This window comes from Capricornis sumatraensis, chromosome 6 (genome assembly GCF_032405125.1).
Source record: "Capricornis sumatraensis isolate serow.1 chromosome 6, serow.2, whole genome shotgun sequence".
NCBI classification, from domain to species: Eukaryota; Metazoa; Chordata; class Mammalia; order Artiodactyla; family Bovidae; genus Capricornis; species Capricornis sumatraensis.
Window position 1 is genome coordinate 93,325,431 of NC_091074.1, and position 18,843 is coordinate 93,344,273.

The following is an 18,843-nucleotide window of genomic DNA, read 5'->3' on the forward strand; positions in this document are numbered from 1 at the left end:
ATGCTGGGTTTGAGGGTGAAAACCACTGTAGGGAGCCGGAGGAGGTGGCGGCAACAGGGACATTCCCTCGTGGAAAACACAACCAAACGGGAAGCCTTTCAGCTCCAACTGACCTCTCCCACAGGCTCCGCGGGACCCCCACCCACTCAGGAGGCTGCCACTCCACCTGTGAAATGAAGAAGCACATATGCAAGGACCCAAGCACGCTGAGGGGTAGGGAAGACCTCAACATCTGCACTTGTGCAAATGAAACACCCCAACAAGCAAGACTGGACCAAGCGCCAAGTGAAAGGACTTGCTCTGCTTAGCCCAGTGTCAATACCCTCTCCTCCAGATCTGCGGCAGGCTTTCTTCACAACCTCTTCCAGAGGCCTGTTGGGATGACAGGCCAGGAGGGAAAGAAGATTTCTTCTAGCTACTGAGTTAGAAAAACAAGTCTCTTTTGAAAGAAAGTTTCAAACTGAACATGGGTTCACACTACCCAAGTAGGATGGATGGGGACTGTCAAAGGGAGGGGCCTCTCAGTGACCATGAGGCCAAGGGAGACTTCAGGTGGAGGGTGGGGTCATGGGGAGATGCCAGGGCAGCAGGACCCTGATTTCAGACAGCTTCCCTGAGGGAAACCCTGAAGTTTGGGTGAAATCACTTAGGTCTGACTAAGACTGGAGAGGCGGCAAAGTGTCCTAAGACTTTCTGTGTCTTCAGACATGATTTGTACCCTACTCACAGTCACAAGCAACCGCTGGGACGGCTCAGTGTACCTTGAACACATTCCTGCAGATGAACGTGGTTCTGTGTTGACAAACAAGTAACCTCTGTTGCCTGTACCCATTCATTCCTGGGGTACAAAGACCAAGAGTTTGGACGGCAGAGGACCCCGCTGTCATGTAAATCTCTTTGCTTCCTGATCAGGACAGTACAAAGGCAATGTGCTCTCACTGCCACACTGCTGGGCACTCACAGCACGTGAGGCCCATCACAAGAGGCAAGCCAGGTCTTCCCTCCCTCCCACGCCTCCTGAGATGGGTCTCCGGGTGCCTCCAGTTCCCATCACCAGGGCTACTGCCGGCCCTAGTTTTCTTGTTTTAGGTGCTAGAATTACAGCGCACTGCTGCATGCACAGTCATCTGGAGCAGGGGTCAGAGCAGCCACAAAGAACAAGTCTTGTGCTTTGTCTTTTTATTATTTTTTATTTATTGGTCCTGCCAAAATGACCCTTTACCCAGGCCCACTGTTCCTATATGCACTGGCTTTATAGACGCTTGTGCCATATGTCTGTGTCCCAACTGGTAACTGATTTCCCCTTCCTATTCCTTTTCCATGCAGTGCCTCATTTTCAAAATCTGCAGGCATTTTTGTTTGTTTGGGTCTGTGTAAAAGATCCTTGGCAGGAGAACATGCATATGATCTTAAAATAAAGACAACATTCTGACACTAAGGTAATGCACAGAAAAATACAGTACTCAGACATCATTGCAAATAAATACCCCATACAGATGAAGTTTTTGTAAATGTAACATTATTTCTTATGAATCAACACTGTAAGAGAAGGTAAAAATAGGGGTCCCTACAACTAGGAATAAAAATGCTTATTCCAGGAAACAGAATTCTTTCATTCTTGCTACTTATATTATTATAATTTGTCCTGTATTTTGGAGAAGACACTTTTTCTCATTCCTCCTCCTCGAGTACCAATTTGACCATTTGCACAACCTCACTTAGCAAATCAGGACAGGACAAAAATCTGGTTTGCTAAGGAGCTTCAGTGACTTCTGTTTCCTGAAATTAACAGTGATTAGTTACACCAAGCAAGAGAATATATAATGTCTCTTTCTCACATTTGCAAAGAATACTATGGCTAACCCTCACCCCAATGCATGGGGCCGACAGTGCCGGCTCCCCTGCCACCTACCCCACTCTTCACAAACGTGGTGTGTTGTTCACATAGCTTGCTTAGCTTGTCCCATAAAGTCCATTTGGTTCCCAAACCACACTCAAGGTTTGTATTCACTTTCGTTTTTTCAGCCCCTGAATTTGCAAGGATCTGCACAGTAAAGAATCACTGACTAACAGAATTTTGCACAATTGCTGTTTTCTTTCCCTCAATGAAGATGCCCAGATTTAGGTTCAAAGGTGTGTGCCTATTCACACCAACTGGTCCATACCAGCCTTCAACATTTCTGAATAGCTCTTTACTGTCTGTTTTAGAGAACAGACTACGCTGGGCCACCTCCCTCAACTGATGAAGGCACTACTGGCAATGATTACTAATGAAAAGGCGCTGAAATAGAACACCCTAAAAATCGAAGACTGTAGGATTTTCTAAGTGTACCACAATTTGGCACAACAACCAGAGTAACAAAACAATTCCAATTTGGAATTTCACTGGTACAGTTGTATAAAATTCTGTTAATCAGTCATGCTTCACAATGTCCTAAAACCCAGAAAATTCTGGAATCTGTAGGTAATACTACTCTTTCAATAATTTATCTTTTTGTTTTCAAGTGCCTTTTACTGTTTAACCAGAGCAAAGGTCAAGTTTTCTTCTTGTTACACTGAACTATTCCTAAGAATAATAATAATACAATATGAAAAACCCCAGAATTGGAATACCCTGGATTTCTTAATGAACATGGCATTTAAAATCTGTAATTTCAAACATGAACCACAATGCCGTATAATCTAAAAGGCTGCCGAACCACAGTGTGGATACATTTAGCCGGGCTCCTTCCCGGGTTGAAGCCTTCACCTAAACAGTCTAGAGCTACACGCTAGGAGGACACATCTGTGCCATGTGCTGATATCAGACCAACACACTGTTGGGAGCTACAGGACCACAAGACAGACTACGGCACCTGAGACCATCTCTATGCCAGGGGTTAAGGAAGCAAATATAATATCAAAATATCAAAAGTGCACAGATTGATTGGGTAAAAAAGGAGTATCTGTAATAGGGAGACCCCAGTGGTGAGTGTTTCTAGAGGGTTCCTAAGCAAGCCTGGTGGTCGCTGTCCAAGCAGGTTCTTCAGCGCCTGTACAAAGGCCTTTCCAAGCAGCAGCTGGCGGTATTCTCAACATTAAAGCTTTTATTTCCTCTGCCATTAAAAACTTGGGGAATGCTATTTTGAAAAGAATTGCAGTGGCATATCCAAAAACGTTTCTAAGTGGACTTTTAGGCTGCCCTTCCTTCCTCTGCGTGGGCCCATGGGAGAGGAAGGGAGGGGGCTGCAGTGTGACAGGGCCGGCGGCCGAGTCCTCCCAGCAGCTACTCTACAGCTGAAAATGGGAGAAAACAAGACAGCGTTAGAACTGGTCACCTGTCAGACAACTAAGCTCTCACCGAGCTGTGAGGGCATGGGTGTGTTAGCTGGCAGCAGAGAAGACCTGCATGTGTTAGGGGGGCCGCTGTCCCCGAGTGCCTCATGAAAACCATTTACAAGTATGGAGAAGCTGTGTGCCAGATTCGGCAAGAAGGCAGAAGCAGTATGCAGGGCCAGCAGGCAGTCATGCCCCTGGGAGTCCAGCTTGCAGAGGGCAGATGGCCTGACATCTTCTCAAGTGGGAGGAGCATCAAGACCTGACATCCCCTCTGCAAAGCAGCCTGGTGCTAAAGACAGGCACACAGAAGGGACAGGTGTGGTCTATCCTGTGTATCTTCAATCCGGCAGTTTGGAAAACAAATACTGGCATCTGGTGGGAACTGAGACATGCCTGGGACCTAAGGGAAAGAGCGGAATGGGGCAGACAGAAGTGTGCAGGGGAAATGCAAACTCCCCCTCCTGGCCACAGAGAGAAAAGCAAGGAGCTATTCATGGTCTGCAGCCTCATGGCTGGTGGCCCCATGGATGACAGGGAGAGAAACACTGAGAGAAATCCAGCTGCCAAAGCTCTGGTGTGGATGCAGCTCCTGAGAACGGGGGAAGTCCTATGACTGCCCTTCTGGTCTGTTACCACCCCTGCAACTGCACTGACAATCAAGAACCATATTCCTCCTACTGTGAATCCTGAAACTTGCCCTGTCTCCACACAAAGCTCGTTGCCCACACCAGGCAGGGCTTCAGCTATAGCTGTGGGACCGAGTCCCACTGTTCAGCCTGGTCTGCTGGTGACTCAGACTCAGCTTAGGGGTTTCCATAGCCCTGTTTCTTAGAGTCTGAAGCCCTGTGGGAGGAAGGCCTGATAATGGGCAGAGGGTGAAAAAAATCCACTTGAAAGCTGGGGACTCCGTTAAGTTAAAAAAGATGGGCTTCCTGTGAGGACAGAAGTCCAGCCAGGCACTTGGGAAGTTTTTCTTACTGGAAAAAACCCAAGCCTTTGGCCCACCAATTTGTCACCTTGCAGGCCACCAGACAAGCATACAAATCTCAGAGAGAAAAGCTGAGATGCTGAGCTCTGGTCTGGGATGTGGCTAGGCATGCCTGTGCCTCTTGGGCATGACTGGTCCCTGGGCTGGAGAATGTGGGGCTGCTCTTTCCTCTGTTTAGGGGAAGGAATTCTGTAACTCTGTCCCAAATATAAACTGCAACGAGATGCTGCACTAACTTCATAATCTGCCAAGTGCAGAGTGTCTTCCAAGACTGCACCTGGGACTCAGGCTGGAACCTTTAACACTGGTTTCTGGATGCTGGGACAGTATAACTGCATTAGACACATGCAGGGAACATGCAAGTTTCAATGCAAGTTCTGCCCCTCCCAGTGGGAGCCAACAGCAACTGGGCCCTGAAGAGCCACATTTTTGCAAGGACATGTGGCTCCAACCCCACCTTTACCACCCAACCAAGAGAGCAGCTGCTGTGAAGGGTGGTCCCGAGGGATGTGAAACAGACACAAAGCTTGCAGCGTCCAGGTGGAGTGGCAGGCTGCCTCTGCTAAATTCTTCCCTCTGTGCATTAGTCAAAGTTAAGACCAGCCTAGCACCACAGTCCCGCTGCTGCCAGGTTAGTTGAGGTGAAGCGACAGGTGACGTGCGGCAGGTTAGCTGCAGCGTGTGCCCTTGCGGCCCTAATCGCAGTAAATGTTATACTTCTCACCACAGAGCACATGGGCAGCAAGCCCAGCACCCTCAGCCCTGTCACTAGCACAGGCGCAGGTATGACTTACACTCGGGGGGCCAGGCTTGGCCTTGGAGGTGGCCTTGGCGCGGCCCCTCCGGGTCTGCTCGTGGTCCAGCTCGAGCAGCTCCAGCCGCTGGGTCAGTGCCAGCTTCTGCTGGATGGCCATGCGCAGCAGTGAGTTGAGTGTCTTCTTCTCATCCTCGGCAGCTGCTAGCTGCCGCTGCATCTCATCCAACTGTGTGATGTATTCGTCACATCTGTGGGGAGGCAAGAGGCAGAGCGTGGCTGAAGGACCTGGGAGAGCCAGCAGAGCACGTGACCATGGTACCCACGCTGAGAGCTCCAGGTGCAGGCGTGCTAAGTAGTTTCAGTTGTGTCCAACTCTGTGCGGCCCTATGGACTATAGCCCATCAGGCTCCTCTGTCCAAGGGATTCTCCAGGTAAAAATACAGGAGTGGGTTGCCATGCCCTCCTCCAGGGGGATCTTTCCGACCCAGGGATCGAACTAGCGTCTCTTAAGTCTCCTGCGTTGGCAGGAGGGTTCTTTACCACCAGTGCAACCTGGGAAGCCAAGCTCCAAGTGAGGAGACTATGATAATATTCATCAGCTTACTGAGCTACAAATGAAGAGGATGTGCCTTTCTGAGGTTTGGTTTTCTCCGAGAGGGACTCTCTAAAGCCAGTTTTCACTAAAGGAGGCAGTGGATGGTGCCCTTGAAGACCTCCAGCTGGCCCAGGGGAGCAAGTTAGGGGTGTGATGTCACTTGGCTCTCAGGATGTGGGGATAAACCAGAGGACAGGAATCTGTTTGTTCTTGGAATAGCCCAGGCACACAGCAGGTGCTTAGTAAGTCTGGGACAAACAGCCAAGTAGGGCCTAGGAAAAGCACACGTGGGTGCCATAAACAGACCCATTTGAGCATCTGCCAACTGACACGGGCCCTCTACCTGGGTAAGAATCTGGGCGAGAAATGCCCACTCTGGTCTGCCCCTGAGGGAGGGAGTGGCTGAAAGGTGGGGGTGGGCACACCCACCCTACACCCCCATCCACCAAGGCCAAGGACCATCAGCAAGTTTCAACCTTTGCCCAGAGGTTTGCCATCTTGGCTCCATCTGAGAAGTCACAATTTTAAATAATATAAGTTATGGGAGCAAAGGTCAACATACCATGCGCTACAGGACTAACTAAAATCTTTCCCAAACACTTTGCCCAGAAGGAGGGAGCTTTGTCCCTCTCCTCCCACATCGCTGAAATGCAGGGAGTGCTCAGCACCTTGACACAGGCGAAGCAGACCCTGAGCTCAGTTCCAACCTATTTAACCAGGAGTCTCAGCCTCCCAGCCCTGAGGACACACCAGGCCTATCCAGAGAACGCCCCTGGTGCTTGACTGACTGTGGCCAGCAGATGGCACCAAGCCTCTCTGAATAGGGAGACACCCAGAACCAGGCCCCAAAGCAGCCTCCAGCTCCGCACTTGCCCAGGGTTGCTGGCCACAGGACTGGCCTAAACAAAGATGCTGCCCACCACCCCCAACAAACTCCAACTGGTAGGGTCAGAGTGGGAGCACTATGACCTCACCACTCCTGGGAGGGGAACCTTTCTTCTAAAATATACGAACTTTCCACCAAGTTCTGGAAAGCAAGCTCCTCATTTGTTATCAGTGGCTTGCCCACTTGCCTGCTTCTCCTTCAAAGCTCAAGCCTCCAGCCTGGCCACTAAGGACGCACCCTCATAGCCTTTTGCTTCCAACTTCCTCATTTTACACCAAGTGGAGACAAAACTTGGGCCCCTGGGTTCTCACAAATAGCAGAAATGGAAATTTCCCACAGGGCCAGGTTCCTGGGCTGCCGAGCAGCGACAACAGAGAGCCGTACCTGGTGGCAAACATAGCACGCAGCGAGGAGAAGGTGGCCGCATCCTCCTTGAGAGCCTTGAGCTCGTTGCGCAGCTTCATCATGGTCTCAGTCACCATCGCCTTCTCGTTCTCGTACTTGCTCTTTAGGTTGGCAAGGGCCACCTCTGCCGTCTGGGGGGTCAGAGTTGTAAAAGACAGGCAGACGAGGTGTCAGGAGGGGTCCGCTGCCTTGGTGAGCACCACAGATCAAGGCCCCAACCAGCACTGGGCCCCTGAGACCCAGCCCCTCCCCACAGCACTGAGGTGAGGTTTTCCCCCATCTTTTCTTCGAGCTGGGACAGGACAAGATGGGAAGCCAGGGAGGCTGAGAAAGCCCCCACCCACCTACCCACCCACTGCTGGACCCGAGCGCCATGCACACCTGCTTATTGGCCTTGAGCACCGTGCGCAGGGTGGTGATCTGCTCCCGCTTGGTGCTGAGCAGCGACTTCAGCTTCAGGATCTCCTCCATGAGTGCCTCCCGGTCCTTGTCGGCAGCTGGGCCCAGCTCCTGTGAGGCCAGGCGCTGCCGTGACAGCTCTGTGGTGCGGTCCACGGCTGCCTGCAGGTGCCTGATCTGATCGCGGATGATGGCAATCAGGTTGTAGATGTTCATGGGCTCTCGGCGTGGGTCACTCAGGGGTGAGGGCAGAGAGGAGCCAGGCGAGGGGCTGCTGTCCCTGGCCCTACCCTCTGCGGGGGGTGGGCCCTTGGGCAGGACAGGTGAGCGGCGCTCACGGGTCTCAGGGCTGCAGCTGCCAGTGCCAGCCGGGCCCTCACGGTAGTAGTCTAGCACCACACGCGTGGGTGTCTCATTGTTGCACATGCATACATGGTGGTAGAGATTGGCCAGTTCCTCGCTGAAGGTCACCAGCTCATCCTGGGCCGCGCTCAAGCTGCCTTGTGTCTCGCCGGCAACATCGCTCACCTTCTTCAGCTCTGTCTGCAGCCGCGCCAGGAGCTCACGGTCCTGGCAACTGGCTTTCTCCAACAGGGAGACCTTCTCAGTGAGCGCCTGGCTCTCGGCCTCATGCCGGCCCTTCTCCTCGGCGTGCTGGGCCTCACTGGCTTCGTGTGCACTGCGCAGGGCCTTCAGCTGCTCCCGGAGCTCACCCGCCTCTGCCACAGCCACACGGTACTTGCAGGCCAAGATCTCAGGCCCGTTGATGTCCACCTCGTAGTAGTCACCGTCTTCATGGCTGTCTCGCTCCTTCTCGCTGTCCAGCGCGGTCCGCCGCTCCTTGCTGGCCTGCAGGCGTCGCAGAGCACTCAGGTTCTCTGTGAGGCGGCTCACCTCTGCGTGCTGCTCGGACAGGGCCCCTCGCGCCTGCTCCAGCTGCTTCTGTGTGTCCTGCAGTGTTGCCAGCAAGCCCACCTTCTCCCGCTCCACCTGCAAAGGCAGAGAAAGGGACCGTCAACAGCCCTCTGCGCTCAGAGAACCCCTGGTCAGTCCCATGAAGACCCTGTCCGTACCACATTCATCACCCTGCTGAGCTCTCTGTGATAAATCTGGGTCGAGGTGTCATGTGTGGGGCCATGATGGCTCCTCCCCCTGCCCAGCTGTTTGTGGGGCCAAGTGAGTCCCTCCTTAGAGACATGCAGCAAACCAAGAGGCTGTGATGCAGAGCCTGGGGTTCTGTTCTGTCGGGGCAGGAAACCTGACGTGTCTAAAGGACACCGCATGGGAAACCATATGTGGAGACCTCAGAGAGGTGTTAAACCTCTGGTGGTGCCCAAACTCATAACCAGAAAACTATTTCTCTGGGCACCTTCCACCTATAATGCTGCAGTTCCACTTAGGTAACAATACAGAATTACCTATGTAAAAGAAATGTAAGTAAAAGACTGCATAGCATTTTAAAAATTCACAAAGTGTCAGGCAAGCACTGTCCTGCTGAACAGCAGGTCTGGCCAACACCATCGGGGACACCAGTGGAGGTGGGGATGGCGCACGGGGGCCCAAGGCCCAGGGCTGTGGCACAAACCTGACAAGGTGGGGTCCCAGGACCATCCACCCGCTCACCTGCATTAGCTGCTGCTTAAGCTTCTGGATCTCAGAGATGTTGAGCTCACTGAGCAGGTCAGAAACGAGGCTGGGAGGGGGTGGGGTGAGGCCGTCCTTGGTGGGCGTGGAGGTCTTGTTGTCCAGCGGCACCTTGCCCAGGCCACCATGCTCGAAGCCATTGGCCAGGGCCTCAGCGTCGTCACCAAGCTTGAGGCCATCCAAGGAGACATGCAGGTGGCTGGTGTAGAGGGAGTCGTTGATGCTCATGTAGTGTGACAGCTCCTTGCGCAGGCTGTTCTTCTGCTCCCGCTCTGTCTTCAGAGTCTCCAGAGCCTCCTCCAGCTGCCGCTCCGAGATCTCCTTGAGCCGAATGGCGTCCTCCAGCTGGCTGTTGAGGTATTCGGTCTCCTCCTCCAAACGCTTGATCTCATGCTTGAGCCCCTCAAACTCCACCTGTAAAAGAGAGGTCGGCACTCTTCTATCCCCGTGGGATGGGGAAGAAGCACCATCGTGGTGACTGAACAACTGGGAGAACATGGATACTCAGAGGGTTGCAGGCATGAGGTGCACATGGGAAATGCTGAGCCCGCGCCTGGGACATGTGTGCACATATGAGCAGTGCAAAAGCACACGAAAGGCTCAGCACCAGAGACGCCCTCTGCTGGAATTCAGAACACACCACAATGCCAACTTGTTAGGTGACTTAAAATGCTACCGAGGATATATTGGCTTTAAATTCTACAAAACTTCTTCATTATCGCTAAGAGTTGATTAAATACTTTTAAGATACAAAAAAATATGTATCTAGATATGCAATGTGACCATCACTTCTAATCACATTTCAAAATGAAGGAACTAAAGCTCCCACTGAAGTGGGATGGGCCTTCACTGTACACACCACCCTGACTGAGAGGCCCGGGTACAAGTAGGGGAGGCGGAGCCCAAAGCTGTACATGCAGAAACAGTATTTGCAGGCGGACAAGGAAAGAACAGACAGAAACCAATGCTTGGTGTGGGTACTCAGGGTCTGTGAGCAACTTTAAAAAAAATTGGTATTATTCTGCAATATTTGTGCAAGAAACGAGGAGTAAACCACTCAAAGGCAGGTCGATGAGGGTCTCTGTGGGCTGAGGACTAGAGTAGGGGAACCCCAGGGAGAGGCCAGACTCCACCGTGTGCCACTCATGGTCTGGTTTCCCACTCCTTGGGATGCTTGACCCACAGATGAGCACAGCGTCACAGAGGGTCTGCCGAGTTCCTGGGAGGAGATCCACTTCCTCCGGCTCCAAGGGTCAGAAGTTCTGCTACCAGCGTAAACATACAGGCCCACGCTTCCTTATGCTGGAGTTAAATACCCGGGTCCCCAATTTGGGGATTTCTGGGATAAAGGTCCCCCTAGTCCCCAACCTGTGAAGCTGTGGTTCTTGGACAGTTAGGTGACAAGGGCAGGCCGTGAAGGGCCTGGGTGTCCTGTCCCAAGTAGAAGTGACCCTCTTGTCCTCTCACAGGTGGAGGCAACCCTTCTGTCCCCGTCCTGTCACAGGTGGGGAGAGGAGACCTCCTGTCCCTGACCTGTCCCAGGTGGAAGTGTTCCTACTCGTCCCACCCATTTTTATGTTACTTGAGAACATCATATGACAGCCTGGACATCTCCACACTGCTCAAGGGTCACCGGGCTTCACCACAAGGTCCAGGACCACATGGATTCAAAGGAGTCTAGAAAACACGATACAGTGGGAAGAGTGGGTACACTGATAGCTCTAGGGTTCCAGAGGGCATATGGACATCTCTGGTCTCCTGTTGGCATCTGAAATGAGATAGAGCCAGACACCCAGCCTCTGGGGTCTTTTGGTATCACATCTTCATCACCTCCATTCTTCCTCCCACTTTTGCTGACTGGAACACCTTGGTTAGTCCAACTGCCAGCCAACAATACAGCTGGAGGCTTTGTTTTTCTGGTGTTGAAGGGCCTGGGCCCTGCTGCCAAACCCTCGAACATGTAACACCCAGCCTGAGTGTGGAAGGAGGGAGGGAATGTCTTCTGACCATGGAGACAGCAAAGTGAGAGTCAGGCCAGGGCTACGGCTCAGAGCTAACCTACCTGTCCCACCTGCACAGCCCAGATACTTGCCTGATTCTGCCTCAGCACAGACACCTGCTTCTGCAGGCTGATATTTTCCTCCTCCAACTCCGAGTAGTCCTGTAGCAGGCGTGCCTCCCGGAACTTGTACTCCTTGATGTCATCCCGCAGGCGGCCACGTTGTATCTCTACGTTCTGATTGATCTGCCCGGAAGAAGGTGGATGTGAGAAGCCTGCTCTAGTTGGTCTCACCACTCCTCAGGCAAGAGGAGCTCAGTGCAGCCAGGCTCACCATGGTAGCCACACAGCCAGAACTTGGAATCCCAGGCTTGCCGTGGTGTCCAATGTAGCCACCTGACAAGGAGCTGGGACCATGAGCCGTGTGGTATGGGGTGAATGGCATAGAGTCTATGCAGCTCTGACCTTGGTTTCTTCATATGTAAAATGGGGTTAACAGTAGTTCCTCTGTCTCGTGCTGCTGGTAGCATGTACTGGTACAGTGCTGTGGAAACAGTCTGCAGATACTCAACAGTTCAGCACGGAGTTAAAGCTGACCCAGCAGTGGGCCTCAGCACGCACTCCAAAGAAAGGAAACACATGTCCACACAAAATCTTGTGAGTGAATGTTCAGACACCATCATAACACCAAAGGCAGAAACAACCCAAATGTCCACCAACTGAAGAGATAAACAATATACAGTATATTTATACAACTGGATGTTACTACACATGCTAACACAAATGGACCCTGAAAACAACATGAGTAAAAGAGGTGTTAAGTGTTCATGTACCTTATGACTTCACTTAAATGAAATATTGAGAATAAGCAAACCCACAGAGACTGAAAGAGCAGATAGGTGGTTGCTGGGGCAGGGGCAAGGGGAAGATGGGAAAGAGAGTGACTGTTAATGGGGTTTCTTCTTGGACTGATGAAATATTCTAAAATTGATTTGGGATGGTGCATGAATGTGTAAATATACTAAAATCCACTGACTGCATATTTTCAAATGGGTGATTTGTAAGGGATATGAATTATCTCAATAATTCTATTTAAAAAGTCCCTGCCTCCAAGTTGTCTGGGGGATTCAAACATGCACGGAGAGGCAAGTGCAGACCTGGCATGAACTGTGCAATCAAGACCGTTGGGGATTCTCAACCGGCTACTACTCTGTGCCAAAGGCCAGGACCTGGGTCCCTTGGCCAACATTCTGGAGTCATTGTATACATTGTAGGATGTTTAGCTGCAGCCCCCACACCTGCTGTAACCACAGAAACTGCCTCGAGACAGGGTTGGTGTCCCCAGAGGCAGAATCGTCTCTGAGGCGAACTCTCCCTCTCTCCCCACATTCTTGGTCCCAACATTCTACGCAGCCTCCCCGACATACCTGCAAAGATCTAATGCCCAGCCCCTTGGCTAGAAGCACCATCACCCACTGGGCCCCAGAGCTCACTCCGTCCTTCTCTCCCAACACAGCAGCCTCTCTGCTGGTGCTGAGGTTTCTTGTGATCACATTGATGCATACACTCTGTAGACAAGATTCCATGATTCCACACAGGTACACATGGAAAAGCAATGCTGGATTGATAAAATGAAATAGGACCAATAAGAAAAGAAGAACACAACAAAAAGGGGAACAAGTTATTACATATATCAAGTACTCCTCACAAATGCTTACTACCAAAATCTCCAGCAAATGGACCAACGCAGTCCCCTCATTAAGTGACCCAAGGAGGTACCCAACAGATGACATGGGGCGCAGGCAGAGCAGCGGCTGTGCAGCGCTGGCATCTGAGGAGGCCTTACAAATAGCAGTGAAAAGAGAAGCGAAAAGCAAAGGAGAAAAGGAAAGGTATACCCATTTGAATGCAGAGTTCCAAAGAATAGCATGGAGAGATAAGAAAACCTTCAGTGATCAGTGCAAAGAAAACAGAGGAAAACAATAGAATGGAAAAGACTAGAGATTTCAAGTAAATTAGAGATACCAAGGGAATATTTCATGCAAAGATGGCTTCAAAAGGACAGAAATAGTATGGACCTAACAGAAGCAGAAAACATTAAGAGGTGGCAAGAGTACACAGAAGAACTACACAAAAAAGACCTTCATGACCCAAATAATCACGATGGTATAATCACTCACTTAGAGCCAGTCATCCTGGAATGTGAAGTCAAGTGGGCCTTAGAAAGCATCACTACGAACAAAGCTAGTAGAGGTGATGGAATTCCAGTTGAGCTGTTTCAAATCCTGAAAGATGGTGCTGTGAAAGTGCTGCACTCAATATGCCAGCAAACTTGGAAAACTCAGCAGTGGCCACAGGACTGGAAAAGGTCAGTTTTCATTCCAATCTCAAAGAAAGGCAATGCTAAAGAATGCTCAAACTACCACACAATTGCACTCATCTCACACGCTAGTAAGATAATGCTCAAAATTCTCTAAGCCAGGCTTCAACAGTATGTGAACCGCGAACTTCCAGATGTTCAAGCTGGATTTAGAAAAGGCAGAAGAACCAGAGATCAAATTGCCAACATCTGCTGGATCATGGAAAAAGCAAAAGAATTCCAGAAAAACACCTATTTCTGCTTTATTGACTATGCCAAAGTTTTTGATTGTGTGGATCATCACAAACTGTGGAAAATTCTTAAAGAGATGGGAATACCAGACCACCTGATCTGCCTCTTGAGAAATCTGTATGCAGGTCAGGAAGCAAGTTACAATTGGACATGGAACAACAGACTGATTCCAAATAGGAAAAGGAGTACGTCAAGGCTGTATATTGTCACCCTGCTTATTTAACTTATATGCAGAGTACATCATGAGAAATGCTGAGCAGGAGGAAGCACAAGCTGGAATCAAGATTGCCAGGAGAAAGATTAATAACTTCAGATATGTAGAAGACACCACCTTTATGGCAGAAAGCAAAGAACTAAAGAACTTCTTGATGAAAGTGAAAGAGGAGAGTGAAAAACTTGGCTTAAAACTCAACATTCAGAAAACGAAGGTCATGGCATCTGGTCCCATCACTTCATGGGAAATAGATGGAGAAACAGTGGAAACAGTGGCTGACTTTATTTTTGGGGGCTCCAAAATCACTGCAGATGGTGACTGCAGCCATGAAATAAAAAGACGCTTACTCCTTGGAAGAAAAGTTATGACCAACCTAGATAGTATATTGAAAAGCAGAGACATTACTTTGCCAACAGAGGTCCATCTAGTCAAGGCTATGGTTTTTCCAGTAGTCATGTATGCATGTGAGAGTTCGACTATAAAGAAAGCGGAGCGCTGAAGAATTGATGCTTTTGAACTGTGGTGTTGGAGAAGACTCTTGAGAGTCCCTTGGACTGCAAGGAGATCCAACCAGTCCATCCTAAAGGAAATCAGTCCTGAATATTCATTGGAAGGATTGATGTTGAAGCTGAAACTCCAATACTTTGGCCACCTGATGCAAAGAACTGACTCACTTGAAAAAACCCTGATGCTGGGAAAGATTAAAGGCAGGAGGAGAAGGGGTCAACAGAGGATGAGATGGTTGGATGGATCACCAACTCAATGGACATGAGTTTGAGGAAACTCCGGGAAGTGGTGATGGACAGGGAAGGCTTGCGTGCTGCAGTTCATGGGGTCGCAAAGAGTCAGACATGACTGAGCGACTGAACTGAACTGAAATTACTGATTGGTGAAATGCAAGGCTTGTCAGCAAAGCAAAATTCCTGAGAGGCAATAAATAAATAAATAAATAAAGTAACACAGTGTGAGTGGCAATCTGAGGAAACATATACTTACTTGCTTCCTAACAAAGTTCTACATACACCTTGACTCTGGCCATTTCCCTTGCTTACCACCCAACTGATTGTTATAGTTAATTTTAATGTCAGCTTATCTAGGCCCTGGCCTCCAGATATTTGGTCAAACACCAGTCTAGATGTCACCATTCAGGTATATTTTTAGATGAGATTAACATTTACATTCAAAGACCCACTGAGTAAAAATGTGGATCCAGTCAGTCGAAAGACTTTCAAAAAATAAAAAGAGACAGCCTTCAGACTTAAGCTGCGACATCAGCTCTTTACTGGGTCTCCAGCCAGGTGGCATAACCTGCAGATTTTGGATCTGCCAGCCACCACAACTGAGTGAGCCAATTCCCTACAATAAATCTCTGCCCCTCAACCCCCGACCCAGCACCATGCAAAACACATACCCCTATCAATCTGCTTCTCTAAAGAGTCCTCGTTAACTCAATGATTGATACATAAGAACTGTGCTTTGCATATCAGAGAAGAAAAATAAATAAAAGGAATCCAGATTGGAAAAGAAGTAAAACTCTCCCTGTTTGCAGATGACAGGATCATACCATACACAGAAAATCCAAAAGATGCTACCAGAAAATTACTAGAGCTAATCAAAGAGACACAAGACCTGTATGCAGAAAACAATAAGACACTGATGAAAGAAATTAAAGACCACACAAATAGATGGAGAGATATACTATGTTCTTGGATTGGAAGAATCAATACTATGAAAACGACTATACTACCCAAAGCAATATACAGATTCAATACAGTCCCTGTCAAACTACCAACAGTATTTTTCATAGAACTAGGACAAAAAATTTCACAATTTGTATGGAAACACAAAAGACCCCAAATAGCCAAAGCAATCTTGAGAAAGAATAATGGAGCTGGATGAATCAATCTTCCTGCCCTCAGACTATACTGCTGCTGCTGCTAAGTCGTTTCAGTCGTGTCCGACTCTGTGCAACCCCACAGACGGCAGCCCACCAGGCTCCCCTGTCCCTGGGATTCTCCAGGCAAGAACTGGAGTGGGTTGCCATTTCCTTTTCCAATGCATGAAAGTGAAAGTCAAAGTGAAGTGATGTCTGACTCTTAGCAACCCCATGGACTGCAGCCTACCAGGCTCCTCCGTCCATGGGATTTTCCAAGCAAGAGTACTGGAGTGGGGTGCCATTGCCTTCTCTGCAGACTATACTATAAACCTACAATCATCAAGACAGAAATACAGAAATATATTTCCATATATAGAAAACAGAAATATAGGCCAATGGAACAGGTTGAAAGCCCAGAGATTAACCCATGCACTTATGGGCATCTTATCCTCAACAAAGGAGGCAAGACTATACAATGGAGAAAAGACAGCCTCTTCAGTAAGTGGTGCTGGGAAAACTGGACAGCTACGCATAAAAGAATAAAATGAGAACACTTCCTAACACCATACACAAACATAAATTCAAAACGGATTAAAGAACTTAAATATAAAGCTCTCAGAGGAAAACACAGGCAGTATAATCTTTGACATAAATCACAGCAAGATCCTCTTTGACCCACCTCCTAGGGTAATGGAAACAGAAAGAGAAGTAAACAGATAGGACCTAAATAAACTTAAAAGCAACTGACAAAGGATTAATCTCTAAAATATATAAGTAGCTCATACAGCTCAATATCAGAAAAACAAACAGCCCAATCAAAAAAAAGGGCAGAAGACCTAAACAGACATTTCTCCAAAAGAGACATTCTCCAAGTTGTTCAGTTGCCAAGTTGTGTCCGACTTCTTGCAATCCCATGAACTGCAGCACGCCAGGCTCCCCTGTCCTTCACAGCATCCCTGAGAGTGATGCTATCTGACCATCTCATCCTCTGCTGCCCCCTCTTCTTCTTTGTCCATCAGTTTTTCCCAGCATCAGGGTCTTTCCCATTAAGTTAGCTATTCACATCAGGTGGCCGAAGTATTGTAGCTTCAGCTTCAGCACCAGTCCTTCCAATGACTATTCAGGACTGATTTCCTTTAAGATTGACTGGTTTGATCTCCCTGCTGATGGCCAATAATGAAAAGATGTTGAACACCGCTTACCATTAGAGAAATGCAAATGACAACTATAATGATGTATATCACCTCATACCAATCAGAACAGCCATCAGCAGAAAACCTGCAAACAATAAATGCTGGAGAGGATGTGGAGAAAAAGGAACCCTACTGCACTGCTGGGAATGGAAACTGCTACAGCCACTATGGAGAACAGCGCGGAGATTCCTTAACAAACTAGGAATAAGACTACCCTATGACCCAGCAATCCCACTACTGGGCATATACTCTGAGAAAAACACAATTCAAAAAGACACATGTACCCCAACGGTCACTGCAGCACTATTTATAACAGCCAGGACATGGAAGCAACCTACATGTCCATCAACAGATGAATGAACAGAGAAGAGGTGGTGCTTATATACATGCAATGGAATATTACTGGCCATAAAAAGGAACACATTTGGGTAAGTTGTAGAGAGGTAGCTGAGCCTAGAACCTGTTACACAGAGTGAAGTCAATCAGAAAGAGAAAAACAAATATTGTCTATTAATACATATACACGGAATCTAGAAAAATAATGATGAACCTATTTACAGAGAAGAAATGGAGAGGGAGACGCCGAGAACAGACTCGTGGACACAGCAGGGGAAGTAGAGGGTAAGACAGACTGAGAAAGCAGCACTGACATACATACAACAGCACGTGTGAAACAGGCCACTGCTGGGGAAGAGGCTGCACATCACAAGGAGCCCAGCCTGGCCTCTGTGACAACCTAGAAGAGTGGGATGGGGAGGCAGGCTCACCAGGAAGGGGAGATATATATATAATTATGACTGATTCAGGTTTTTGTACAGCAGAGACCAGTACAGCACTGTAAAGCAATTATGCTCCAATTAAAAAAAAAAACTACCCACTCAGTATGGGAATTAACAGAGGAGTTAAGATGGTGAAACAGGGGCAGCAAGTGGGAGCTGTTGGTAAATGAAAAAGGTAAACGGACTTTACTTAAAACGTAACAGCTCTCCTCAATGAAACAAGTGGTCCTAAAGTGGACAGAAAAAGGACAGAGGGAGACAAGACCACGGGCCAGCTTGACTGCCTAGTCGAAGCCCTCTGCACTCCAGAACCCGTGTGCCCAGGCTGTGCCAGAAGCCTCTGCTGAACTGCACCCTAGCACAGTCTGACTGCACAGGGGAACCAGTTTTGCTTTTTATTAAGATATGATTCACGTCCCATGAAGTTCACCCACTGACAGTGTACAATTCAGAGGTTATAGTTTATTCATAGTTGTGCGCATTACCTATTCTAGAACTTTTTCATTACCCTAGAAAGAAGCCACACACCAATCAGCAACCACCAATATGCTTTCAGTCTGTGAAGCTACCGTTTCTTGACATTCACAGAAATGAACCTGGACAACATGTGGTTTCTCTGCATGGCTCAAAAAACCTTTCACTGGCGCTGTCTCCATACTGGCACCGCTCTGGCAACCCTAGGGGCATGATCCATTCCTTTACTACTGAGTACTGACTGTGCTGGGTGCTGCTCTAGGCTCTGTTTTGCTCACTGAGGCTCCCTAACATTGCCCACGTACAGCACACACATTGCCAGCTGGTGTCAGCTGCTGCTGAGGGAGGCCCTGATGAGGCAAGGCGGGGTGCTATACTAAAGTCAGGTCTGGGAACCTGGACTGCAGAGAAGTCAGCACTCTACACTGCCGAAGCCCCATCACAGTGTGGCTGGACCTCAGCCACAGGGAGGGAGCACCACCCTGCACAGGAGTGCTCCAAAGCTGGTCTATATTGTTCCCCAGAGGAATGGGCAAGACATTTAGCCAGGAGGTCGCAGCCCAATCCCCAGGAAAGGCCTGCAGCCCCAAGGAAGGCCAGGGTGGACATGGGAGTAATGCCCGTCCTGTCACCTGCAGAGCCTGCACAGGAGGAGGTGATGGCAGAGGCAGAGCCTGGAGCAACGTGGACACAAAACAAGGGTCT

The 18,843-nt window shown here is 49.1% G+C and overlaps 1 protein-coding gene across 2 annotated transcripts in view; it reads right to left on the reverse strand.

Annotated features, from left to right (window-relative positions):
* Positions 1–1,214: 1,214 nt before the first annotated feature.
* Positions 1,215–18,843, reverse strand: part of BICD2 (BICD cargo adaptor 2) — a 55,269-nt gene continuing 37,640 nt past the window's right edge. Inside the window, exons 3-8 of one of the 2 annotated variants that reach the window (XM_068974713.1) lie at positions 11,085–11,237; positions 8,972–9,406; positions 7,331–8,338; positions 6,929–7,080; positions 5,101–5,311; positions 1,215–3,276 (exon numbers count right to left, since the gene is read on the reverse strand). In XM_068974713.1, the coding sequence (XP_068830814.1) occupies positions 3,271–3,276; positions 5,101–5,311; positions 6,929–7,080; positions 7,331–8,338; positions 8,972–9,406; positions 11,085–11,237 (1,965 nt within the window). In that variant the 3' untranslated portion in view covers positions 1,215–3,270. Of the gene's footprint in view, positions 3,277–5,001; positions 5,312–6,928; positions 7,081–7,330; positions 8,339–8,971; positions 9,407–11,084; positions 11,238–18,843 lie in introns of those variants that run through there. The other variant, XM_068974712.1, reaches the window with a different exon arrangement.